General features: G+C 32.2%; 3 protein-coding genes across 7 annotated transcripts; 2 read left to right on the forward strand and 1 right to left on the reverse strand.

The window, feature by feature from the left end:
- The first annotated feature begins 410 nt into the window (after positions 1–410).
- On the forward strand, positions 411–3635 carry LOC137820819 (NagB/RpiA/CoA transferase-like superfamily protein). The gene is made up of 9 exons (XM_068625083.2): positions 411–784; positions 945–1000; positions 1167–1325; positions 1506–1605; positions 1726–1865; positions 1999–2104; positions 2670–2808; positions 2892–3160; positions 3253–3635. Exons 1-9 carry the CDS (start codon positions 701–703, stop codon positions 3319–3321), a joined length of 1122 nt encoding a protein of 373 aa, XP_068481184.2. The 5' UTR covers positions 411–700; the 3' UTR covers positions 3322–3635.
- Positions 3636–5361: 1726 nt separating this feature from the next.
- RECQL3 (DEAD/DEAH box RNA helicase family protein) lies at positions 5362–13451 on the forward strand. Of its 5 annotated transcripts, XM_068624761.2 has the most exons (15): positions 6262–6345; positions 7062–7202; positions 7289–7323; positions 7760–7843; positions 9106–9194; positions 9544–9696; positions 9786–9886; positions 10597–10746; positions 10821–10913; positions 11010–11075; positions 11142–11275; positions 11777–11871; positions 11965–12092; positions 12321–12427; positions 12759–13451. In XM_068624761.2, exons 1-15 carry the CDS (start codon positions 6274–6276, stop codon positions 13219–13221), a joined length of 1911 nt encoding a protein of 636 aa, XP_068480862.2. In that variant the 5' UTR covers positions 6262–6273; the 3' UTR covers positions 13222–13451. The 5 variants fall into 5 exon arrangements, with proteins under 5 accessions (XP_090151143.1, XP_068480862.2, XP_090151141.1 ...); XM_090295017.1 differs by lacking the exons at positions 10597–10746; positions 10821–10913; positions 11010–11075; ... (3 more) ...; positions 12321–12427; positions 12759–13451 and adding exons at positions 5362–5468; positions 5553–5724; positions 5931–6038; positions 6159–6166 and having other exon boundaries at positions 9786–10062; XM_090295015.1 differs by lacking the exons at positions 6262–6345; positions 7062–7202; positions 7289–7323; ... (1 more) ...; positions 9106–9194; positions 9544–9696 and adding an exon at positions 10437–10484 and having other exon boundaries at positions 9792–9882.
- A 672-nt stretch (positions 13452–14123) lies between these two features.
- On the reverse strand, positions 14124–18494 carry LOC137820599 (protein STRICTOSIDINE SYNTHASE-LIKE 4). The gene is made up of 6 exons (XM_068624760.2): positions 18264–18494; positions 17973–18185; positions 17675–17745; positions 15065–15301; positions 14677–14809; positions 14124–14520 (listed from the first exon to the last, which is right to left on the reverse strand). The coding sequence occupies exons 1-6, from the start codon at positions 18405–18407 to the stop codon at positions 14248–14250; spliced, it is 1071 nt and encodes a 356-aa protein (XP_068480861.1). The 5' UTR covers positions 18408–18494; the 3' UTR covers positions 14124–14247.
- Between the last annotated feature and the right edge of the window lie 1050 nt (positions 18495–19544).

Genomic DNA, 19544 nt, shown 5'->3' on the forward strand with positions numbered 1-19544 from the left:
TATTTAAATTTTCATTTTTTACCTTAATTTAAAAATAAAAATCATGTTAATAACAAAACTACGCTGTTTAATATTAAATAAAACAACTTGTGAAATACAAAATGACAAGACAATATACCAATTACCAGTTAACAACAAAGATTAAACTATAGATACTATTAAAAAATATAATTTTTAATTATTAAACATACTTAGAAAAATTTAATTAGAACTCAATTGAAAATACTTACATGCTACAAAACAAAAGTTTTATTAGGACTCAATTGAAAATACTTGAGAATTTAAAACTTAAGCCTATAAAAAAATAAAAAGAATTTTTTTCCTTTTAAAGATTATTTTTAACATTTCTCAATATAATTTTTAAAATTTCCTTGTTTTCAATAAAAAAAAATATAGTGAACATTTCCATCACAAATGATATTATTGAAACATTCGATAAAGAATATCTATTGTTAGGGTAGTGGTGGAGGAGGCGAAGGAATCTTGTTTGTGCAGTAAAAGAGGGAAAAGCACGATTGCGTATTCCTCTGTGTCTGCGGTGAAACAAAAAGCATTTCGTACAGTAAAAGAGAGAGAGAAAAAAAGAACACGACCTTTGTTTCTGCACTAAAAAAGCAGATTGCGAATTTCTGAAACTCACACTAAACCTTCTTCGAGAACCCAACCCTCAAACGCTGAATCTGCTTCCGAACGCGAAGCCATGGCACGTGAGTTCAACGATGTTGTTGCAGCAACGCTCCAATCCATACGCTACACCCGCGGTTCCCTCCACCTTCTCGATCAGGTCCTCTCTTCTCTTCAGATTCCCCTTTCCTTCACCGAATTCGTATGCAAAGATTTTCGCACGCACACACGTTTTCGACAATGTTCTAACACTATATTTTTACCATCAATTTCGGTTTTGTTTTAATCTTTACTTTGCGCCGCTGATTCTGCTTGTGCAGAGAAAGCTCCCTCTGGAGACAACTTACTTGGAAATTCGGGATTCAACGGATGGCTGGTAAGATGTTTAAGTTGAATTTGAATTTGGATTTCACTGCATTTTAAGTGATCAATTTTCATGTTGCTGTCGTAGCGAATTTGAATGAGCCTCTAGAATTTGGATTGTGGTCTTAATATTTTCAGTCAGTGGATTCAAAATGTTTAAATGTTCTTAACCTTCTCAGGAATGCCATTCGGGATATGGTGGTCCGGGGAGCACCTGCTATTGCGATTGCGGCGGCACTCTCTTTGGCTGTGGAGGTTTTCAATTTAGATGGTTTCAATGGTTCAGCTGGTGAAGCTGTTTCCTTCCTGCAGAATAAATTAGAATATCTTGTGTCTAGGTATTTACAATTCTCTGCATTTCTTAGACAGCAATCTATGTATTTTGGTTAATTTAAGTATGCCTTTGCCGAGTGATTAACATTTGGCATATTGAAGTGCGTCCTTAAAAAGTTGGCGTGGTTGTCATGAAGTTTTCGAGCATGAGTTTTAGCTTATTTCTTTCTTCATTCATGATGCAGTCGGCCAACTGCAGTGAATCTGTCGGATGCTGCGACAAAACTCAAAGAAGTCGTATCAAATGCTGCTGCTACCGCTTCAGAGGGCAGGAGTGTTTTCCAGGTATTGCTAAAATTTACACTGAAGGAATTCTTGCTAGTGAAGAAAGTTACATTTTTTTACCCTTTTTACTCGTTTTTGGTTTTAGCCATTTGAACATGAATATACTGGATTAATCCGTAGGCATTTATAGAAGCTTCTGAAGTTATGCTTGAGGATGATGTTGCCTCAAATCGAGCTATTGGCTCTTATGGAGCTACCTGTATTCAGCAACAAACAGAGAAACAAAAGCTTTCTGTTTTGACGCATTGCAATACTGGAAGGTGCTTTTTACAGTACCATTTCTTATTTAGTAGTACTACATTTAATATAGTTATCTGTTGTTTTCCACTAGTTTGATAAATTATTGATAAAGTTTCGGACGTACTTATAACTCAGTCTTTGATTAATACTCAGTCTAGCCACAGCTGGATATGGTACTGCTCTGGGTGTGATCCGTGCACTTCACAGTGGAGGAGTTCTAGAAAGGGCTTATTGCACAGAAACACGCCCATTTAATCAAGTGAGTGGACTTTCCCTAGTATATTCAACATTTAGGTATACCCAGAGCCCTTTTGAGAGAAGATGCATCCTGAGTTACATTTAAATAGGATGATCAGTGTAAGTTATTTTGTGTTTTATTTGTGAACATGATTAATAGCATTACTACTTGAGAACAGATTTGAGCCACAATGATGTATTTTCATTTCTGGTTTATATCCATGTTCATTTTAAAGTTTCAATACGTAGCATCAATTTCTGAACAAGAACACTGAAATAAAAGATATTCTTCAATCTGTATCTTGGTGATAGTTGTAGTTTATCTAGTTAGTTATATTCAGCTTAAGTTAGCTGCTTAGTCATTCATTTGATTAAGAGAATACAAATTCTGGGGCCCATTAAACTAAAATACTAAAGTTTCAATCAGAGTCGGTATATATATACATTTGAATGTGGGCAGTAGATTGATGACATGAAAGAACAAGTTAGCTGAAGTTTGTTGTAGTTTTGAGAACACATACTATGAAATCTAACCTAGAACGATTTGGAGGTTGTGCATACTAATCAATCACAATGTTTAATTGCAGGGATCTAGACTTACTGCCTATGAATTGGTGCATGAAAAAATACCATCAACTCTGATTGCTGATTCTGCTGCAGCTGCATTAATAAAAGCAGGAAGTGTGGACGCTGTTGTTGTTGGGGCTGATCGTGTTGCATCAAACGGTACTTTGAGATGAAAATAAGCTATAGTTTGCTTGAGCTTGAAAGCTATCATCAGATTCATCTTCCTCTAAATGACATTGCAGGTGACACGGCCAACAAAATTGGAACCTACAGCGTTGCCTTGTCCGCGAAGTTTCATAATGTACCTTTTTATGTGGCTGCACCCCTCACTTCTGTTGATCTATCACTTTCTTCTGGACAAGAAATTGTAATTGAGGAGAGGTCCCCCAAGGAATTGTTGAACGCACGGGGAGGACTTGGAGAGCAGGTTGCTGCCTCGGGAATTTCTGTGTGGAACCCGGCTTTCGATGTTACTCCTGCAAATCTAATATCTGGGATCATCACGGAGAAGGTCTTTCTTATCCCTTATCTCTCTTTACTTGCATAATTTGTATGGATTTCAGCTGCATTTGCTCCTCTAACCATTTCATGTTCTCCGAGCAGGGTGTCATTACGAAGACTTCTGCTGGTGATGCATTTGACATCAAAGCTTTTGTACAGAAAACAGGTTAAGGTAGGGTGGGATTTTTCTCACACGTTACAACGTTTGTAGATTTGAAAAGTTTGTTAGGGGAGAGTGTTGTAACACAAGGATCAACTCGTTCAATGTTGGTGTCCCAAAATCTAATATGGACCTAGTTATAATTAGTAAACAAGTCAATAAGAAATTGGTGGAAACCATGCCTTGTGTGGCTAAAATGGAGTGGTAGGGCTGTTAAGAGCCTTTTTGGTACCCTGGTTTGATGAGACTGAGAACAAAACCTTTTTGTATAACATGGTTAAATTTTAACATTATGCAATTTTTGGTATAACATTTTAATATTGCACGAGATAATAGTCAAATGTTTGTTTTATGATCCATTCAGACATTATACCATAATCTGAAATCTCTTTTTTTTTTTTGAGAAGATGACATTTGAATTGAATCATACAATTTGGAATAGATTTTTAGATTCAAAAATTATTTTTGAATTATACAATCTAGAAGTCAATTTTTTTTTCATAAAAAGACTTGCAAAATGTGTAATGTGAAAAACAATTAGACTTATAGTTTTTTTTTTACGAAAAAAATAACTTTTGGATAGTGAAACATAAACTAGACTTCTAGACTTTTGGATTCAAAAGTGACTTCTAGATTTAAAAATGACTTTCAGAAAAAAGACATGCAGAATGTGTAATATGAAAATCAACATTGACTTAACTTTTTTTTTTACGAAAAAAAAAACTTTTGGATTGTGAAATATAGAGTAGACTTCTGATTTGAAAGTGACTTTTGGATTTAAAAATGACTTGCAAATTGCATACTTTATAAGTGAATTTGAGATTGCATAGTCTGAACGTTATTTTCTTTTGCATAGATTTTTTTTTTCAAATAGATAATGTAGAATATAACATTGACTTTTAAATTTTACAATATAAAATCATTTTTTAAAAATAACATCCAGATTCTACACAAGGAACTTCTTTAGAAAAAAATAACTTACTGATTTTATAATCAAGAAGTACTTCTCCATGCCATGCCGTCCGTCATTAAAATGAATATATTATTATCATTTATCATGTGATAATCCACATTACAATTGAAAGAATTTTAGGAACTACATCCAAATCAAATTATAATTAAAATAATTATTATAAAACAATAAGTTTCATTCATATTCTAAAAAGAGAAACATAATAGCACTTCAAATATGATTTAATCATGAAATTGACATAAAATGTATTAGATTGAGGTCTTCTCATTTAAATCTCTTGAGAGGTTGATGCAAATTTGTTAGATTCAATTTGAGTTGGTTAATATTGAAGTGATTCTTTTACAATTTCAATACATGATTGATGGAGAGTTGTACCAACTTCAAGTAGCAACTTCAACTACATTTGTTTCTTTATATTTTTTTATTTAAGGAGAAAAATATTCACTTCACTTTTTATTATCTTATGAATATTCTTAATTCAACTATTATCTGAAAAAAATTTGTCACCATAATATTTTTTTTATTAACAATAAAAAAAATAATAAATATGAACAACTTTAGAATGATTCAACCCTTATACATGAACTCAAACTACAACCTTTCTCACTAGACTTACTTTCATGTTTTTCTAAATAAAACTCTTCTGGTTAACCCAGAGGAAGACACGCAATCATACAACATAAATGAATATATCATAAGAGTATCCTTATACCACGGATTTATACACCAATCAGAAAAGAAAAAATGTGCAAACTGTGATTTAGATGTAATCCATGACTAAACCTTTAATTGAATTAAAACAAAAGTTTCAAGTACATCTACTACCCCTCTTTAAAGACTATTATGTTTCTATGTTTCCAAATCTCGTCGACTACTGCTATCTAAATCAAATCTTATTCATAAAAACAAGCGCTGTTTATCTTAAATTGGAGAAATTTAACCATAGGACTTTGTGTAACATGTCACCATAATACTTAATTAAAAGCTATTATTAATAAAATAATTAATTTGTTATTTTTTTTATATAGAAACTTATTTTTCACTAACTTTTTAAATCAATTAAAAGGATATACACAAAAGACCGACGTATTTTTTCACTGTAATTTCAATTTTTGATCCATTGGGAGAAAGAAAAACCCGCGAACGGCTTTGCATCGGGCAATTCGCAAAACCCTTATATCAAAGGTTCGAACTTTCGGTGCACTTTCAAACGATTTTATTCTTAATTCTTCCGCTGTAGAATTCGTTGATCGATTTTTGATTTGGCAGGTTGGAATTGAAATGCAGAAGAAGTCGACATTGCCACTGAGCGACGCGAATGCGAACAGGAAGAAGAAGGAACTGCGCAGCAAGGAAACGTTGGTGAAGCTTCTAAGATGGCATTTTGGGTACCCTGATTTTAGGGGCATGCAATTGGACGCTATTCAGTCGGTGCTCTCAGGTGCATTCGCCTTTTCCTTTCTACAAGCATGGAAGTGAACTATGATATTTTCCTTCGTGTTTTGTTGTAATTGGTGCCTCAGAGACTTTTGATGAGTGTAAAGTAACAGTTTCAGTTCAAGTCGTGTTCTTTGCATAATAAAAATGACTATTTGCCTTATTTAATTTAAGTTGAAATTATCCATTGATTTTGGACTCTTTATGCAGGAAAGGATTGTTTTTGCCTTATGCCAACTGGGGGAGGCAAGTCAATGTGTTATCAGATCCCTGCATTGGCAAAAACAGGAATTGTGCTTGTTGTATCTCCTTTAATAGGTGGATGCCGTTCTTCTTTGTACATGTCGTGTCTTTAGCCGAGCTTGTTGCTCTTGGTAATTCACATAATTTTTTATGCTAGGATACTACCGTGATTTCTGACTTTTGTTCTGCTGACAGCCTTAATGGTAGGCATCTTTGGTAACTCACTTAATTTTCAGACAATATTGATTTTCTGAGTTTAGAGTTTGTTTTGTCTGATTTTTTTCTTTCTATAAGTCAGGAAAACCAAGTAATGGCACTGAAGGAGAAAGGGATTGCAGCAGATTTTCTCTCCTCAACAAAAACCGCGGATGCTAAAGTAAAGGTGAGTAAGTTGTTAAAATGCTGACTTTTTATGATAGGTAATCTGATGCTCGATAATCCAACTTAGTGGGGTCAGGGTTAGGTGTAAGGTGTCTCACCTTGGAAGCAGTGCAGTGTGACTGATACTAGGATTTCAATCATGACTGATTCTATGACCTTAAAAGGCAGCAACTTTATTATTGCTTCAAGGCTCGTCACCATCTTTATTGTAAATAATATATCAACATATATCAAAGTGAAATAGAAGTGTAGGTAATATAACAATTACAATCATCTCAATAATATTTTCCACATCCTGGAGTTGTTTATATTGGAATTAGTTTGGTACTTCGGCTTAACATGGAGAGTGTTTGTGTCTGTATAAAGAATCCATGCCAAATTAATTAATATGTGTAATAAATTTATCCCTTTTAACGCAAAGAGATATTGATAAGTATCCAAACACTTGGGAAAACCCACCCTCTAAAGTCCTTTCCACGTGGGACTCAGGCACCCCATGATACCAAAGTTCCTATCATGTGTAAAGTGAGAAAGTGAGATATGAATTTATATTTATGAAAATATTATAATTGAAATCAATTGTGAATAAAACCCTACTGTGTTGACTAATCTCTTGACTTTAGAGTTTAGACGAGGTTAGTCCATATGTATCCAATTTCTCACTGTTCCCTAGTGTTATTGATTCAGGAAAGTGATTTTTACCTTTTATGATATAAGATTCACGAGGACCTTGATTCTGGAAAACCTTCTACAAGGCTGCTATATGTGACTCCAGAGTTGATAGCAACACCAGGGTTTATGTCAAAGCTGACCAAGATTTATACTAGGGGTCTGCTAACTCTCATTGCCATAGATGAGGTGTGTGCTGGGAAGGCCATTTCAAATTTTTTATCTGCTGGAATTTACTTGCTTTCTTAATAGTCTCACTAGTGCAAAATTTTCAGGCGCATTGCATCTCAAGTTGGGGTCATGATTTCAGGTTTGTCATACATTCTGCTTTCTGCAACAAGCCAATTGGAGTGCTAGAATATTTTCATGATTATCTTACAGGACCTATATATTTCTTTCTGCTAAGGCAACAAATTTTATTTAGTTAATATTTCTGTAGTGCCTTGCCTAATCAGATTCATCCTCTCTTTTTCTCAATTCACATGTATATATGCTTGATTTTTATTTACTTTTATCCTAGTGCTAAACCTGTAACATTAATTTGGTAGTGCTTGATTGTGCTTCAATAGGTTCCAGCTGAATTCCATTAATGTCTCTATTATCTTTGCCTTTTTTATTTTCTTTATCCAATATCTGAAGGTTTGATTGAGTTTGGGGTGTTTGTGTGTAATTTCCCATATATGCATATGGATTAGAGTTTATTCTCATGAGACACAATTCTCTTTTCCTTCTCTATTTCGAAGCAGACCTAGCTACCGTAAGCTTTCATCTTTGAGAAGCCACCTACCAGATGTACCAATATTAGCTTTGACTGCTACTGCTGCGCCAAAGTGAGTCTTCCTAATTTAATTTCTTTGATATAATTTTCTTTTATTTTGTCACAGTTTTAATTTTGTTCATATTTGCATTTTATACTCAAGCTTATGCTTTTACAAGCTTGTGTATTTTTTTGAACATTAATTTGTCAATTTTGACATTGTTTTGCAATTGCTATTCTCCTGTAAGTGACATTGATGATGATGATGATGTGTGAGTGTGTATATATATAAAGAGAGTTAAGATCTGTTTACATTAGGCATAAAACTTAGTCAAAATCTACCTTCAATAACTTGTTATAGAATACAAATGTAGTTGGTCCAACAGATGAAGTTTGCTATATTATCTTAATGATCAAGTCTATCATATTTCATGTTATCTGATGATAAACATTTACGTATTTTTTCAATGTCATATTATCAGTTAAGTGATGTTATAAACTTTTAAATAATTTTGAAATAGTATGAAATTTTGTATATATGATCTTAATTAATAAGTATATGAAATTCATATAAGCACATCTGAGGAACATATATACATATAGCATACATAGCATTACATAAGGATGGGCCCAAGCCCATATACAAAATATATCTAACACTCCCCCTCAAGTTGGAGCAAAGAAACATATGCACCAAGCTTGTTACATATATAGTCAATCCTAGGGCCCACAATGGTTTGGTGGAGATATATTGATCACTGAAATTAAGAAACGGAATGTCTCTAGATTAAATCTTTTCTCGGATGAAGTGACAATCTATCTTGATATGTTTGGTCCTCATTTTGAAACACTGGGTTCGAGGCAATATGAAGAGCAACTTGGCTATCACAAACGAGAGTCATATGTGTAACTTCCCCAAATTTTAGTTCTTTAAGCAACTATTTGAGCCAAATAAGCTGTGAGGAATAGAAGAATGTCAGAGGTATTTACGAGCACTATCACTGTGGAGTGTATGATAGAACAATTAAATTTGCATTCTATAAAATGTTATTGAAGGTGTAAAATGCATCCTAACTCGTGTGTGTGTGTATAAATGTATCAACTTCCAGTATATTTTGTATTGTGGAAGAATTTTGTTATTATGGAATGGCCAAATAATTTTTGGCTTGTTATTCTGTCAAGTGCTCTGCTTACCGCAATGATCATTGCACATTCTGGGTTATATTTTTGGTGCAGGCATTCTCTTTTGTTTTGATCTCAAATTTTTACGTGTTGAGGGGAGAGAAATGAGAATCACATTGTGGCATTGATTCCCTGGATATTCTTTTTTTGTAGGGTTCAGAGGGATGTAGTTGAATCCTTGCGGATGCAAAATCCATTAGTACTCAAGTCTTCATTTAATCGTCCAAATATATATTATGAAGGTCAGTTCTGCTTGGCTGAATGATTCATATCTAAAAACAATTAAGCTTTTATGACATAGTTTCTATGCTAGTAATGGTGAAATATAATTGTCCTGTGACACACAATGTCACTGGCACAATCAATCCACCCACTACATAAATGTTTGTGTATGCTACTTTTAATAGCGTAGATACAATGACAGAGGATAGAAGAAAGCAAAAGAACAGCATGCTATTCTATTTTGGCTATATTAAGCATTCCAGTTACTGCATGAATTTTGTCAGTGAATTGCTCAACATGTTGATTTTGTATGAGATGCAGCTTACAATTTACTTTAAACAAATCTGACTTGAATTCTTGATGATACAGTTAGATACAAAGATCTATTGGATGATGCTTTTGCTGATTTATCTAATACACTCAAATCTCTGGGAGATGTCTGTGCAATAGTGTACTGCCTTGAACGTTCAATGTGTGATGACTTGTCAAGTAATCTATCCCAAAGTGGCATTTCATGTGCTGGTACTTTTTCATATTTTTCTGCCTTTACTAATTGATTGTCTACTACACCTATCAGTTCATATAGTATATTTTATTTTGGATCTTTTCAGCTTATCATGCAGGATTGAATAATAAAATGCGAACTTCGGTATTAGATGATTGGATTTCTTCTAAGATAAAAGTTGTTGTTGCCACTGTTGCTTTTGGGTATGTTTTTCCCTTTTTATGTTGGTATCTCGTGCAATTATTTCTTTGAAGCGTTTAATTACATGATAGTACGTGTTGTGGGGGTTGGATGAGCTTTTATGGCCCTGTTTACAGTAGTGGCTATAACATCAATGGATTACAATGATATATGGCATGATACTGGGTGCAGCATCTGCCAAGCTAAAATGTTCTGTGATGGGACTTTTGTAGAGACCAAGGGCCATGAAGCCATGATGGTGCAAAAGCATGCTATTAACTATGCTTTCATCATTCCTTAGTTCAATGTTGGTTGGGCCTGCATAGAGATTGAAAATAATATTGATAGATTAAAATACAATAAATTACTAAAATTAATTTTATTTTTTACAATGTATAGCAGAATGGGTCAAAGTGCGGAGGAACAAAAAAATGTGATTAGAAATCTGAGTATGATATTTTCACTTGTGTTAAAGTATAGCTACAACATTTTATGATTTTAATGTAGTGCAAAGAACTTTTGATTTATTTGAGGTTGTGATGTATTTCTTTCTTTTCTTCCTAATCTCTGCATGGAGCTGTGCTGTTGCATGTAGTTACTAAGCCTTTGGTCTTCATTCAGAATGGTAAGTGGTGATTTACTATCAGTTGATTAAAAATTTGTGATGTTTTAATATTGTAATCTTTATTTATTATACTTGTGCTTTGCTGCTAATAACTTGAGATCAAATTTACCAGGGCATTGATAGAAAGGATGTCAGAATTGTGTGCCATTTCAATATTCCCAAGTCAATGGAAGCATTCTATCAAGAGTCTGGCAGAGCTGGTCGTGATCAATTGCCATCTAGAAGTTTGTTGTACTATGGGGTAGATGATTGCAAAAGAATGGTTAGCTTGGCTTACTAGAGACTTTGCTCGTTTTTCTTACTGTATTTGTTTTCTTAAATTATAATCTGTTTCAGAAATTTATATTAAGTAAATCGGGGAGCAAGAACTCACAGTCATCTAGTTCACAAGAAGAATCATCCAAAATATCCCTTACTGCTTTCAATCAGGTGACATCTAGTCTCCTGGTGATTTTTTTAACACAGTATATCTCTGCACCTTGCCATTATATACTTACGTAATAGAATGTATCTGTAACTATGTAGATGGTTGAATACTGTGAAGGATCTGGATGCCGCAGGAAAAGGATTCTTGAGAGTTTTGGGGAACAGGTATGAAATATCTGGCATGTTTCATGTTAAGCTAAGTGGATTATTAACTTTAATTGTTATAAGCAGGTAACTGCATCACTATGTGGAAAAACATGTGATACCTGCAGACATGCAAACTTAGTTGCCAGATGTTTGGAGGATCTCAAAACTGTTTCTGCTCTATGCCATAAAAATGGTTCTTCTCGAGTTTTTATAACCAGGTGCTATTTATTAGTAAAGAACCCTCTTATGCATTAGGAATTGAACTTGAAGTTGATAAACTGAAAACAGATTTCGTTTATATGTAGCTGCAGTTTTTTGGGTAGAAAAAATTATGAATGGTAGGTGTCGCATGCAGACCATGATTAGTTTTGTTACATCATTTGACATAAAGATATCAGATATGGCCATATGGGTATAAAGATGGAACTTCAATACAGCTTTTGGCTCAAAGTTGTGTCATTTTAGTGTGAATACCATGAGACTTTCCTCTTGAATTGACCCAGAAAAAATAAAATAAAAAAACAAAGCAATGGAATTAAAAAATCGACTATTGAGTAGTTTCCTCCAACATAAGGAATATATGGTCTGACTTCTTGTTAGTAACACTTTACGGTTATTCCTTGTGTATTTCATTGTTGGTCTGATGGTGACTGCCTTCTACTATATTAATTAATTCAGTTAAATGAGTTTTTTATTTATTGACAAATTTAATTTTTCAGTTCCACCAGCGCAATCGATGGAGAACAGTTATCTGAATTCTGGAATCGGGGAGGGGAAGCAAGTGGATCAGAGGAAGATATATCTGATTCAGAAGGTAGAACTTATTTTGGTTGCCTTGTGTTTTTACTCTTCCGGAGAACAAGTGTTTATTAGACCATAATTTACGTGGGTGAATTTTCACTTGCAGATGGTAATGAGGTTATCAACAACCTAACCAGGTCAAAGCTTCAATCCAGATTGGGAGTAAATGAAAAGCTTGCGATGTTACAACGGGCAGAAGAAAACTTCTATAAAAATAATAACAGTTATAAACAGGTTTGTCTTTATTGGATTACATCCACATTGTTGGTTAAAAAACGTACATGCTAGCACCTTTGGGTGGTAGCATAGCAGAAACTGTTACAATAAGCAATCTGTATTGAGAAAGGCAATACAGTTCTTTTGTAGTCTCTGCCTATTTTTTTTCGAAGTTCATTACTGTAAAGATCAATGAGAATACATTGTTATTCTGTCTGTATACCCACTCATCTAATTTGATAACAGAGCAACAAAGTTGACAAGAATGCTATTTCTGATCCAATGCGAGGAGCAAGCAGGCAAAGGTTGCAAAATGCTCTAAAACAGGTTCAGCAACGGCTTGACAACTTCAAGTACGCGTAGCATCATATTGTTTTAGTTTTTGTTCTATTGTCCCACTCTTCCACAACAGAAAAACACACTCACTCAGTTGCTCAATATGTTTTTGCTATAACAAGTGTGCCATTTATTTGACATGCAACGGCACCTTCTTCAAAGATCAATTTATTATTGTGCCATAGATGTATTATTTAAATAGCAAAACTACATCTTTAAACATAATATAATGACATGACTGCCACGAAGTTGATGATGAATTCACCTTAAATTATATCACAGCTAAATTAAAGCAATGACAGTTGGGATGTGAGCTTTTTCCTTAATTCTTTTATAACATTTGTTCAGGATTGAAGTGGATACGTCAGCATCTTTCCTTGAAGATGAATGCTACAAGAAATATGGCAAGGCAGGCAAATCATTCTATTATTCGCAAGTGGCAAGTACTGTAAGATGGCTGAAGTCTGCTAGCTCCAGCGAATTGATGAACCGACTTCGTTCAATTAATGCTTCTGCCTCAATGAGTGTCGTGTCCGAAGCTAAACAGTCCCTTTCACCAGCTGAACAGCCCTTCAAATCGCCACCTGCTTTAGATCCTTGTGCCGAAGATACCAGCAATGAATACTCTGGCAATGCTAGATCAGAAACTTCTCCATGTATTGTGCCAATGGAAAGCTGTTCGTTTAATAATACCAACTTGCCACAAATACCATCCTTCTCTGAATTCGTAAATAGTAGGAAAACAAAAGGGGACCAGTTAAATGACACAAAGAAGCATTCAAGAGTCGAAAAGAAGATGAGGATGCAGTAAATTCACTCTTGTAGATACTAACTAATAAAGTTTTCAGATTTTAGATGCATAATATCAAGTCCCAACTTCGGTTTTTATAAATCAATATTGTTTGAATAGTTTGTCTCTTGTAAGCATAAAATTCCTTTTGGACATTGATGCAGTGTTTTTGTTGGAGCAAAGCCTTGTCAAAGGAAATATTCTTCTAGCAACGGTTAGTTAAATGCTAATGTTCTTCTCAAGAGCAATAAGTCTGCCAGTGTTTTATTTTAAAAAAGCTACATTTTGATGTTGATGGAATAAATAGCTGAATAGGTCAATGTTCGTTTGTTGTAATTTTTTATGATATTTATTTTTAATGTGTTGAAAAAAGAACATGTCACTCTATAATCTATCTGCTCTTGTTATCAGAGGAAGACATACCTAGTTAATCATTTGAAATTTATAATAAATTTCTTTCTAATGGCTGAAAAAAACATACACTTATAGTTTTTTCCTTCAAGACATCAATTTCTTATAGTTTTGACTGGCTAATACTTTACACTATTAATCCTTTTTAAAAAGAAAGGTAGTGTTTATTATTAATTAATTAATGGACAAAAACTCTACCATGCCTTGAAGTTTGATCAGATAATTTCCTTAAAACAAATTCAAGTTGGTTTTATAATAGAGTAAAAGTGATATAATTTGAATTTGTATGAACATGATTGTAGGTAGGTCCCTAAACTATTTTGTAATCAGATCATTAAATTGCATTTGTTTTTAGTTGATTTCATTTAACTGTTATGAAAAAATTAACTGAAGGTCAGAAGACTGAGATTGTGTTTTAATTGCTGATCACACAAGTTACCTGTTCTGTGATCTACTTGACTGTTGAAAAGATTTTCTGGCCAGTTTAGAATTTTAAAAAGGTGAAAAGAAACTTAAAGAAAACAGAGACCTTATTATCAAATTTTGCCAAATTGAGACAATATTCTATCCTATATGCTTTGCATGATCCAAGCTGAGACATGGCCCCTTATTCAAGAGTTGTTGAACTTCACTATTCTATGCACCACGCAGTGGTAATTTTCCAACAAAGTTGGAAGTAAGACTACCCAAATAAAGATGGTCCTCAAACTCCAAAGCTGAAGTCACAAAATTAATGACCTTCCCATCACCATCATCGAACTTTCTAATTATCTTGCCATCAGTTCCCACATTCACCACCGTTGCCCTTCTCTTTAGATCACTCACAAAGTTAAAGAGTCTTGGAGATGAAGCAAGCAGGTGCTTGGTTATCTTGTAGTTGTACATAAACTCCAGTCTTTCAGAATTCAACTGTTACATCAGTATTGAAGGAAAACAATTCAATATCATCTCCTATCAGTTTCAATCTTTTAAGTTATTAAACACCAATTTTAACACACCCACATATACAAAACTTTATAATTTTAGACCAAGAAAACGAGTATTTACATGGCCAAAAGTGAATACCTTAATCAAACCGACCCAGAAGGATCCATCAGGAGCAAGATTGACATTATCAGGTGCACCAGGAAGGTTTTCTACGAAAATATCTGTTTTTCCTTTCTTTTCTCCTTTTAACCAATGCCTCACAATCCTATATCTGATACACACAAAACTTTACATTAGACAAAACAAATGATAGATAATACAAAGTCAGTAAATTAAAAGTGTATTGTCTAGATAAGTTTTCTAAAAACTGATTTTAACATGTTTGCTTAAATGTAATAAAAATTAGGCTAAATAAAATTATACATTATTGTCTCTGAATTGTTATGTTATTATTGTGATGGTGGGAAGATAATGTTGATAGATAAATAAGTTGTAGGTAAAAAGAAGAAGAAAGAAAGAGAGTTACCTCCAAGTTTCACAGATCAAAAGAAAATCTTGGTCTTTGGAGAGTGCAAGTCCATTAGCAAAGGCAAGATTATCGAGAAAAAGAGCAGATTCATTGGTTTTGGCAGTGTACTTGAAAACTTGTCCATGAGGTCTTCCCTCTAAGAAATCCAGATGCCAATTATGCATATTAAATTTTGTACTTACAATGCTGAAATATACATTCCCATCCCAGTCTTCGATTGCATCATCTGCAAACCTGTTTACCATACAAAATACAGTTATGATATCTTGAAAACCCAACAGTAAATTATTTCCGGTTACAACTGTTAGGCTAATTCTCCTTGCATCCGATCAATTTTGATCACCACAACACCTACATAAAAATTGTTTCTTTTACTCTTTATCTTCTGAATATTTATATCTATAACATAATATTACAAAGTAGACTAAGTGTAACTCAACTTCATAAAATCACTCATGAGGTTGAGGTTTGCACCCATTTATATATAATGAAAGGCTCTAATCTCTAGTCGATGTAGGATCTTCATCACATAAATAAATAAGATAGTTCCGAATATGTAAATCCGGAACTAAAATGTGTCTTTAGGATCATTCACATTACATAGGAATGCTTTCTCGACACTAATATCTATATCTAGAAGTTTTTTTCATTCCAGATAAATTTTTTGGAAAAGATGACAAACACAATTTGAAGTTTTAAAGAAAATGATGGGTGCAGATGAAGATTTTAAAGAAAATGATGAGTGTAAATTACAATTGATCTGGTACATGTACAGAGAGATATTTAGCCCAACTATTAAAAGTAGAAGTTGTGATATCTTGATAACCCAAACAGTGAATTACTCCTTATTATAACGGTTAAAAATGAAAATAAAAAACTAATTTTTTTACTGAGATATGGATCTATATGAAAAAATAAATAAATTTTGAAAATTTGTAAACTAATACAAAATAGTAACATTTTTTTCTACAAAATATCATTCAACCTAAATTATTATTCTCATCAATCTCATTATTCTCTTAAAAAAATAAAAATAAATCAAAGTTTTACTTTTCTGACAATATGAAATAGGGTGTGATTTATTTTGAAGGTCAATTCCATTCCAGGGGTGTGATTTACATTTAAAAAAAATCGCAGTAAGTGTTTTAATGTTTATAATTGAGTCAATCTTTAGTTCGTTTTAAGAAAAAGTAATTGCTTATTTTAGCCGTTTATCTAAAAGGTTAGTAGTTTTAATGAACAATAATTAATGTTGAACTGTTTTAAAAAAAAAGTGTCTAAATCAATTTTAAAGGCCAAATTATCATATTAAGCCTATAAAATTAAAACTAGTAATGATAGTTATAATATTTGCAAGAGATGTGGTAGTCAAAAGTACATATATAATAAAATAATAGTTTTTTTATATATAAGCTTGATACGAAGATATTTTTTATTTAGTATAGATGAAAATAAAACAATTTTTGTTTATTATATATTAGAATAAGTTGAAATTAACATAAGTTAATTTTATAAATTGTTTGTTTGTTAGTGTAAATTGAACCTTTACAAAAACAAAACATTTATATTTAGGTTTTGGTTCACCTACCAACACATTCCTCATTAAACTTGCACTTGTCACTCAGTGGTCCTAAAGTCACAAGCCAGATTCTTGTTCATATGTTCGTCCCTCTCTTCTGCATTCTTACGTCAACCTTCCCCAATTATTAAAGGATATCTCTGTTTTAGGTCATTCTATTTTTCCTATAAACATTTTTAATTTATTCAAGACAATTTATTTATCAAAATATATTTTTTAATTAAAACAATAAAAAGAATCATTAAATAAAAACTAATTTAGAAATAAAAAATAATTAGTTGTTATAGTGACTAAATTAAAGATATTTTAGAGATTAAAAAAACTATTAATTTCTATATAAATTTTTATTATTGATAATTAACTATAAAATTTTTAACTACTAATTATTTAAATTTTAAATTTGGTAACTAATTAGATACAAATTTACAAACTATTTATCAATAATAAAAAATTAATTTAAAAATTATTAATTTGTTTAGTCTCTAAAATATCTCTAATTTTATCACTATAACAACTGATTTTTTTTTTTTCTAAAATTGATTTCTATTTAATATTTTCTTATTAGAAGGTTTTAATTTATTCCCTTTTATCAAAATCAAATTTTAACATTCATTACTTCAAATATCAAATATGAAAACCTTACACTAAATTATAACTAAAATAAGAATTTTTTATTAAAATAAAATTTTAAAATTGTATTAATTAAATTACAAATTATTTTTTAGAAATTAATAATAAATTTAGTATATATATTGTCTAATAAACATGAGAACACTTCAATTATTGACGAGACATTTATAGAATTTGGGTAACTGAAGATGAATACAAAGACATTAACCACGTGGCGTTCATTTATTTGTATTTTTGTTGTGTTGGAAATGAGTTTGAGTAATGAATTAGCATTGTGGAAAGTAGAAAAAAGAAAAGATTGAAGCATGAGATGTTGAACACCATGGGCATGTCTTATTGGAGAATGATCCTATAAAGATAAGCATCAAACGCATATCAACCATGCGTGTAAGACTAACCTTATTTGAGAACCATCACTAGCTTCTGAAGTCAGAACACTCACACCATCTTCTCTAACCCTCAGCAAACCCTGCAAATCATAATTTTCTTCTTCATTTCATCACATAAGAATAAACACCATGCATAATACATGATGAATCCACCATTTAGAAATTTGTTATAATGAATACTGAATGTCTGAGATCTCATCTCAGTGTATTTTTATTATCAGACTGTTTTCAGATTATCAGACTGTTATGTTATCAGATCACTCAATGTTTCATACGAGAATAGAACATGTTTGACTTTTGAGTTTACCTTGTTAGCATCACAAACAATGATGCCACCTTCTTTTGATTCTGTGACTCCTATCAAGGTATCACCACCTATATACTTCCAATTCTCCCAATCTCCATTTCTGCGCATTCTTTTAATCCAACCATCTCTAGTTGCTGTGTACAGACTCCCTTCTTTGTCCACACAAACATCTTCTGGTTCCTTCACAGCCCCTTCTCCAAGTTTAATGATGTTCTGTTCAAAAAATACCAACATAAATACTAATTCTTCAACTCCACAACAAAACCATGTTAGAAAGCATAAACTTTTCACCTGTAATTTGTTGTCTCTGGTTGTTGTGGCAGGTGTTAGATCAAGCAAAAGTGGATCAATGGGTGAGAAGTAGAAGATTTGAACTGAGAGAGCCACCAAAACTGCTAGAAGTAAGCTTGAGCACACTGTTATGAAGGAAGCCATGTTATTTGATTCACCTGCTCTAATGCTCTGCTAACTTGGGCAAATGTCTTATTAATAGCTGAATCTATGTCTCTAACAACTTCTGTGTTCATAATTCAATTCAAGCACGTTTTTTTCTTAAATATCTTATGCCTACCTAACAATTTAGTAAATTAATATTTTAATTATATTTATTTTATTTTTAATTTAAAATATTATTATAATAGATGTATAATCAAATCTGAACTGTCATCTGTAACACACATCATGGGTACACAACACAAGAAAGTAGGTAATGAATAGGCAATGACAAAGTTCAGTAATTTAAAAATGAATACAAGATCTTTTTTTAAAAAAATATTACTTTGATAACAGTAAATTCAAAGTTGTATCTTTTAAATTTGTGATAGTTAAAGGAGTGTTTGTTTCTTTTAATGAAGAACTACTAAAGGATGGGAGATCTTAGATTGTGTATCTCAAATTTTAGAATTTGTTTGATAATAAATGAGTGTGATGAATGATGGCCCTCAGCCATAATGTTGCTACCAGACACTTTTAAATTAATATCTTCATTCAAATATTTTTTATTCTTTTAAATTGTAAAACTTTTTATGTAATTTTTTGAGTCATTAGATTTAACGCTTCTCTATGTTCAAAATCTTTGATATTGATTTTTAATTTAAACCATTTTATATCATAACCATATAGCTTGTGCTTAAAGATAAGGTTATATACTATATACATCTTATATAATTTATTGATCTTATTGCTTATTATTATTTATACTCGCCTAAGGAATCAAAGTCCGTAACTGGTAAGAAAACGTTTGACCTACCAACATATTGAGTATAAAATAAGTATAAAAAATTAATTATTAATTGCATTTAATTAAAGAGATTTAGAATAAAAGAAAAAAAAAATACATTACGGAAGAATGGAATGAATTTCGATACCTTTTGTTATCTAATTTTCTTTTAACCAGTTATTTACGTTTATTTTTATTGAAGATCTCACGTCAAGATTAAGACATTTTATTATATATAAGTAGGTGCAATCCTCAATTCTATGAGTTGATTTTATGGGTTGAGTTAGGCCTAAAGCTCACTTTTAACAATTTCACTTTAATTTTAATAACTATAATGTTTAATTGATCAAAAG

This window comes from Phaseolus vulgaris, chromosome 9 (assembly GCF_051622355.1).
Source record: "Phaseolus vulgaris cultivar YP4 chromosome 9, ASM5162235v1, whole genome shotgun sequence".
Taxonomy (NCBI): domain Eukaryota; kingdom Viridiplantae; phylum Streptophyta; class Magnoliopsida; order Fabales; family Fabaceae; genus Phaseolus; species Phaseolus vulgaris.

Coding starts and splice junctions, on each gene's coding strand:
- LOC137820599 (XM_068624760.2), bottom strand. CDS start 18,407: ATGGCTTCCTTCATAACAGTGTGCTCAAGCTTACTTCTAGCAGTTTTG. Junction 18,186..18,263: donor CCAGAGACAACAAATTACAG/GTGAAAAGTTTA, acceptor TTTTTTGAACAG/AACATCATTAAACTTGGAGA. Junction 15,302..17,674: donor AGTGATGGTTCTCAAATAAG/GTTAGTCTTACA, acceptor TATGGTAAACAG/GTTTGCAGATGATGCAATCG.
- LOC137820819 (XM_068625083.2), top strand. CDS start 701: ATGGCACGTGAGTTCAACGATGTTGTTGCAGCAACGCTCCAATCCATA. Junction 1,326..1,505: donor TTAGAATATCTTGTGTCTAG/GTATTTACAATT, acceptor TTCATGATGCAG/TCGGCCAACTGCAGTGAATC. Junction 1,606..1,725: donor AGGGCAGGAGTGTTTTCCAG/GTATTGCTAAAA, acceptor ATTAATCCGTAG/GCATTTATAGAAGCTTCTGA.
- RECQL3 (XM_068624761.2), top strand. CDS start 6,274: ATGGCACTGAAGGAGAAAGGGATTGCAGCAGATTTTCTCTCCTCAACA. Junction 6,346..7,061: donor CCGCGGATGCTAAAGTAAAG/GTGAGTAAGTTG, acceptor TTATGATATAAG/ATTCACGAGGACCTTGATTC. Junction 10,914..11,009: donor CCCTTACTGCTTTCAATCAG/GTGACATCTAGT, acceptor GTAACTATGTAG/ATGGTTGAATACTGTGAAGG.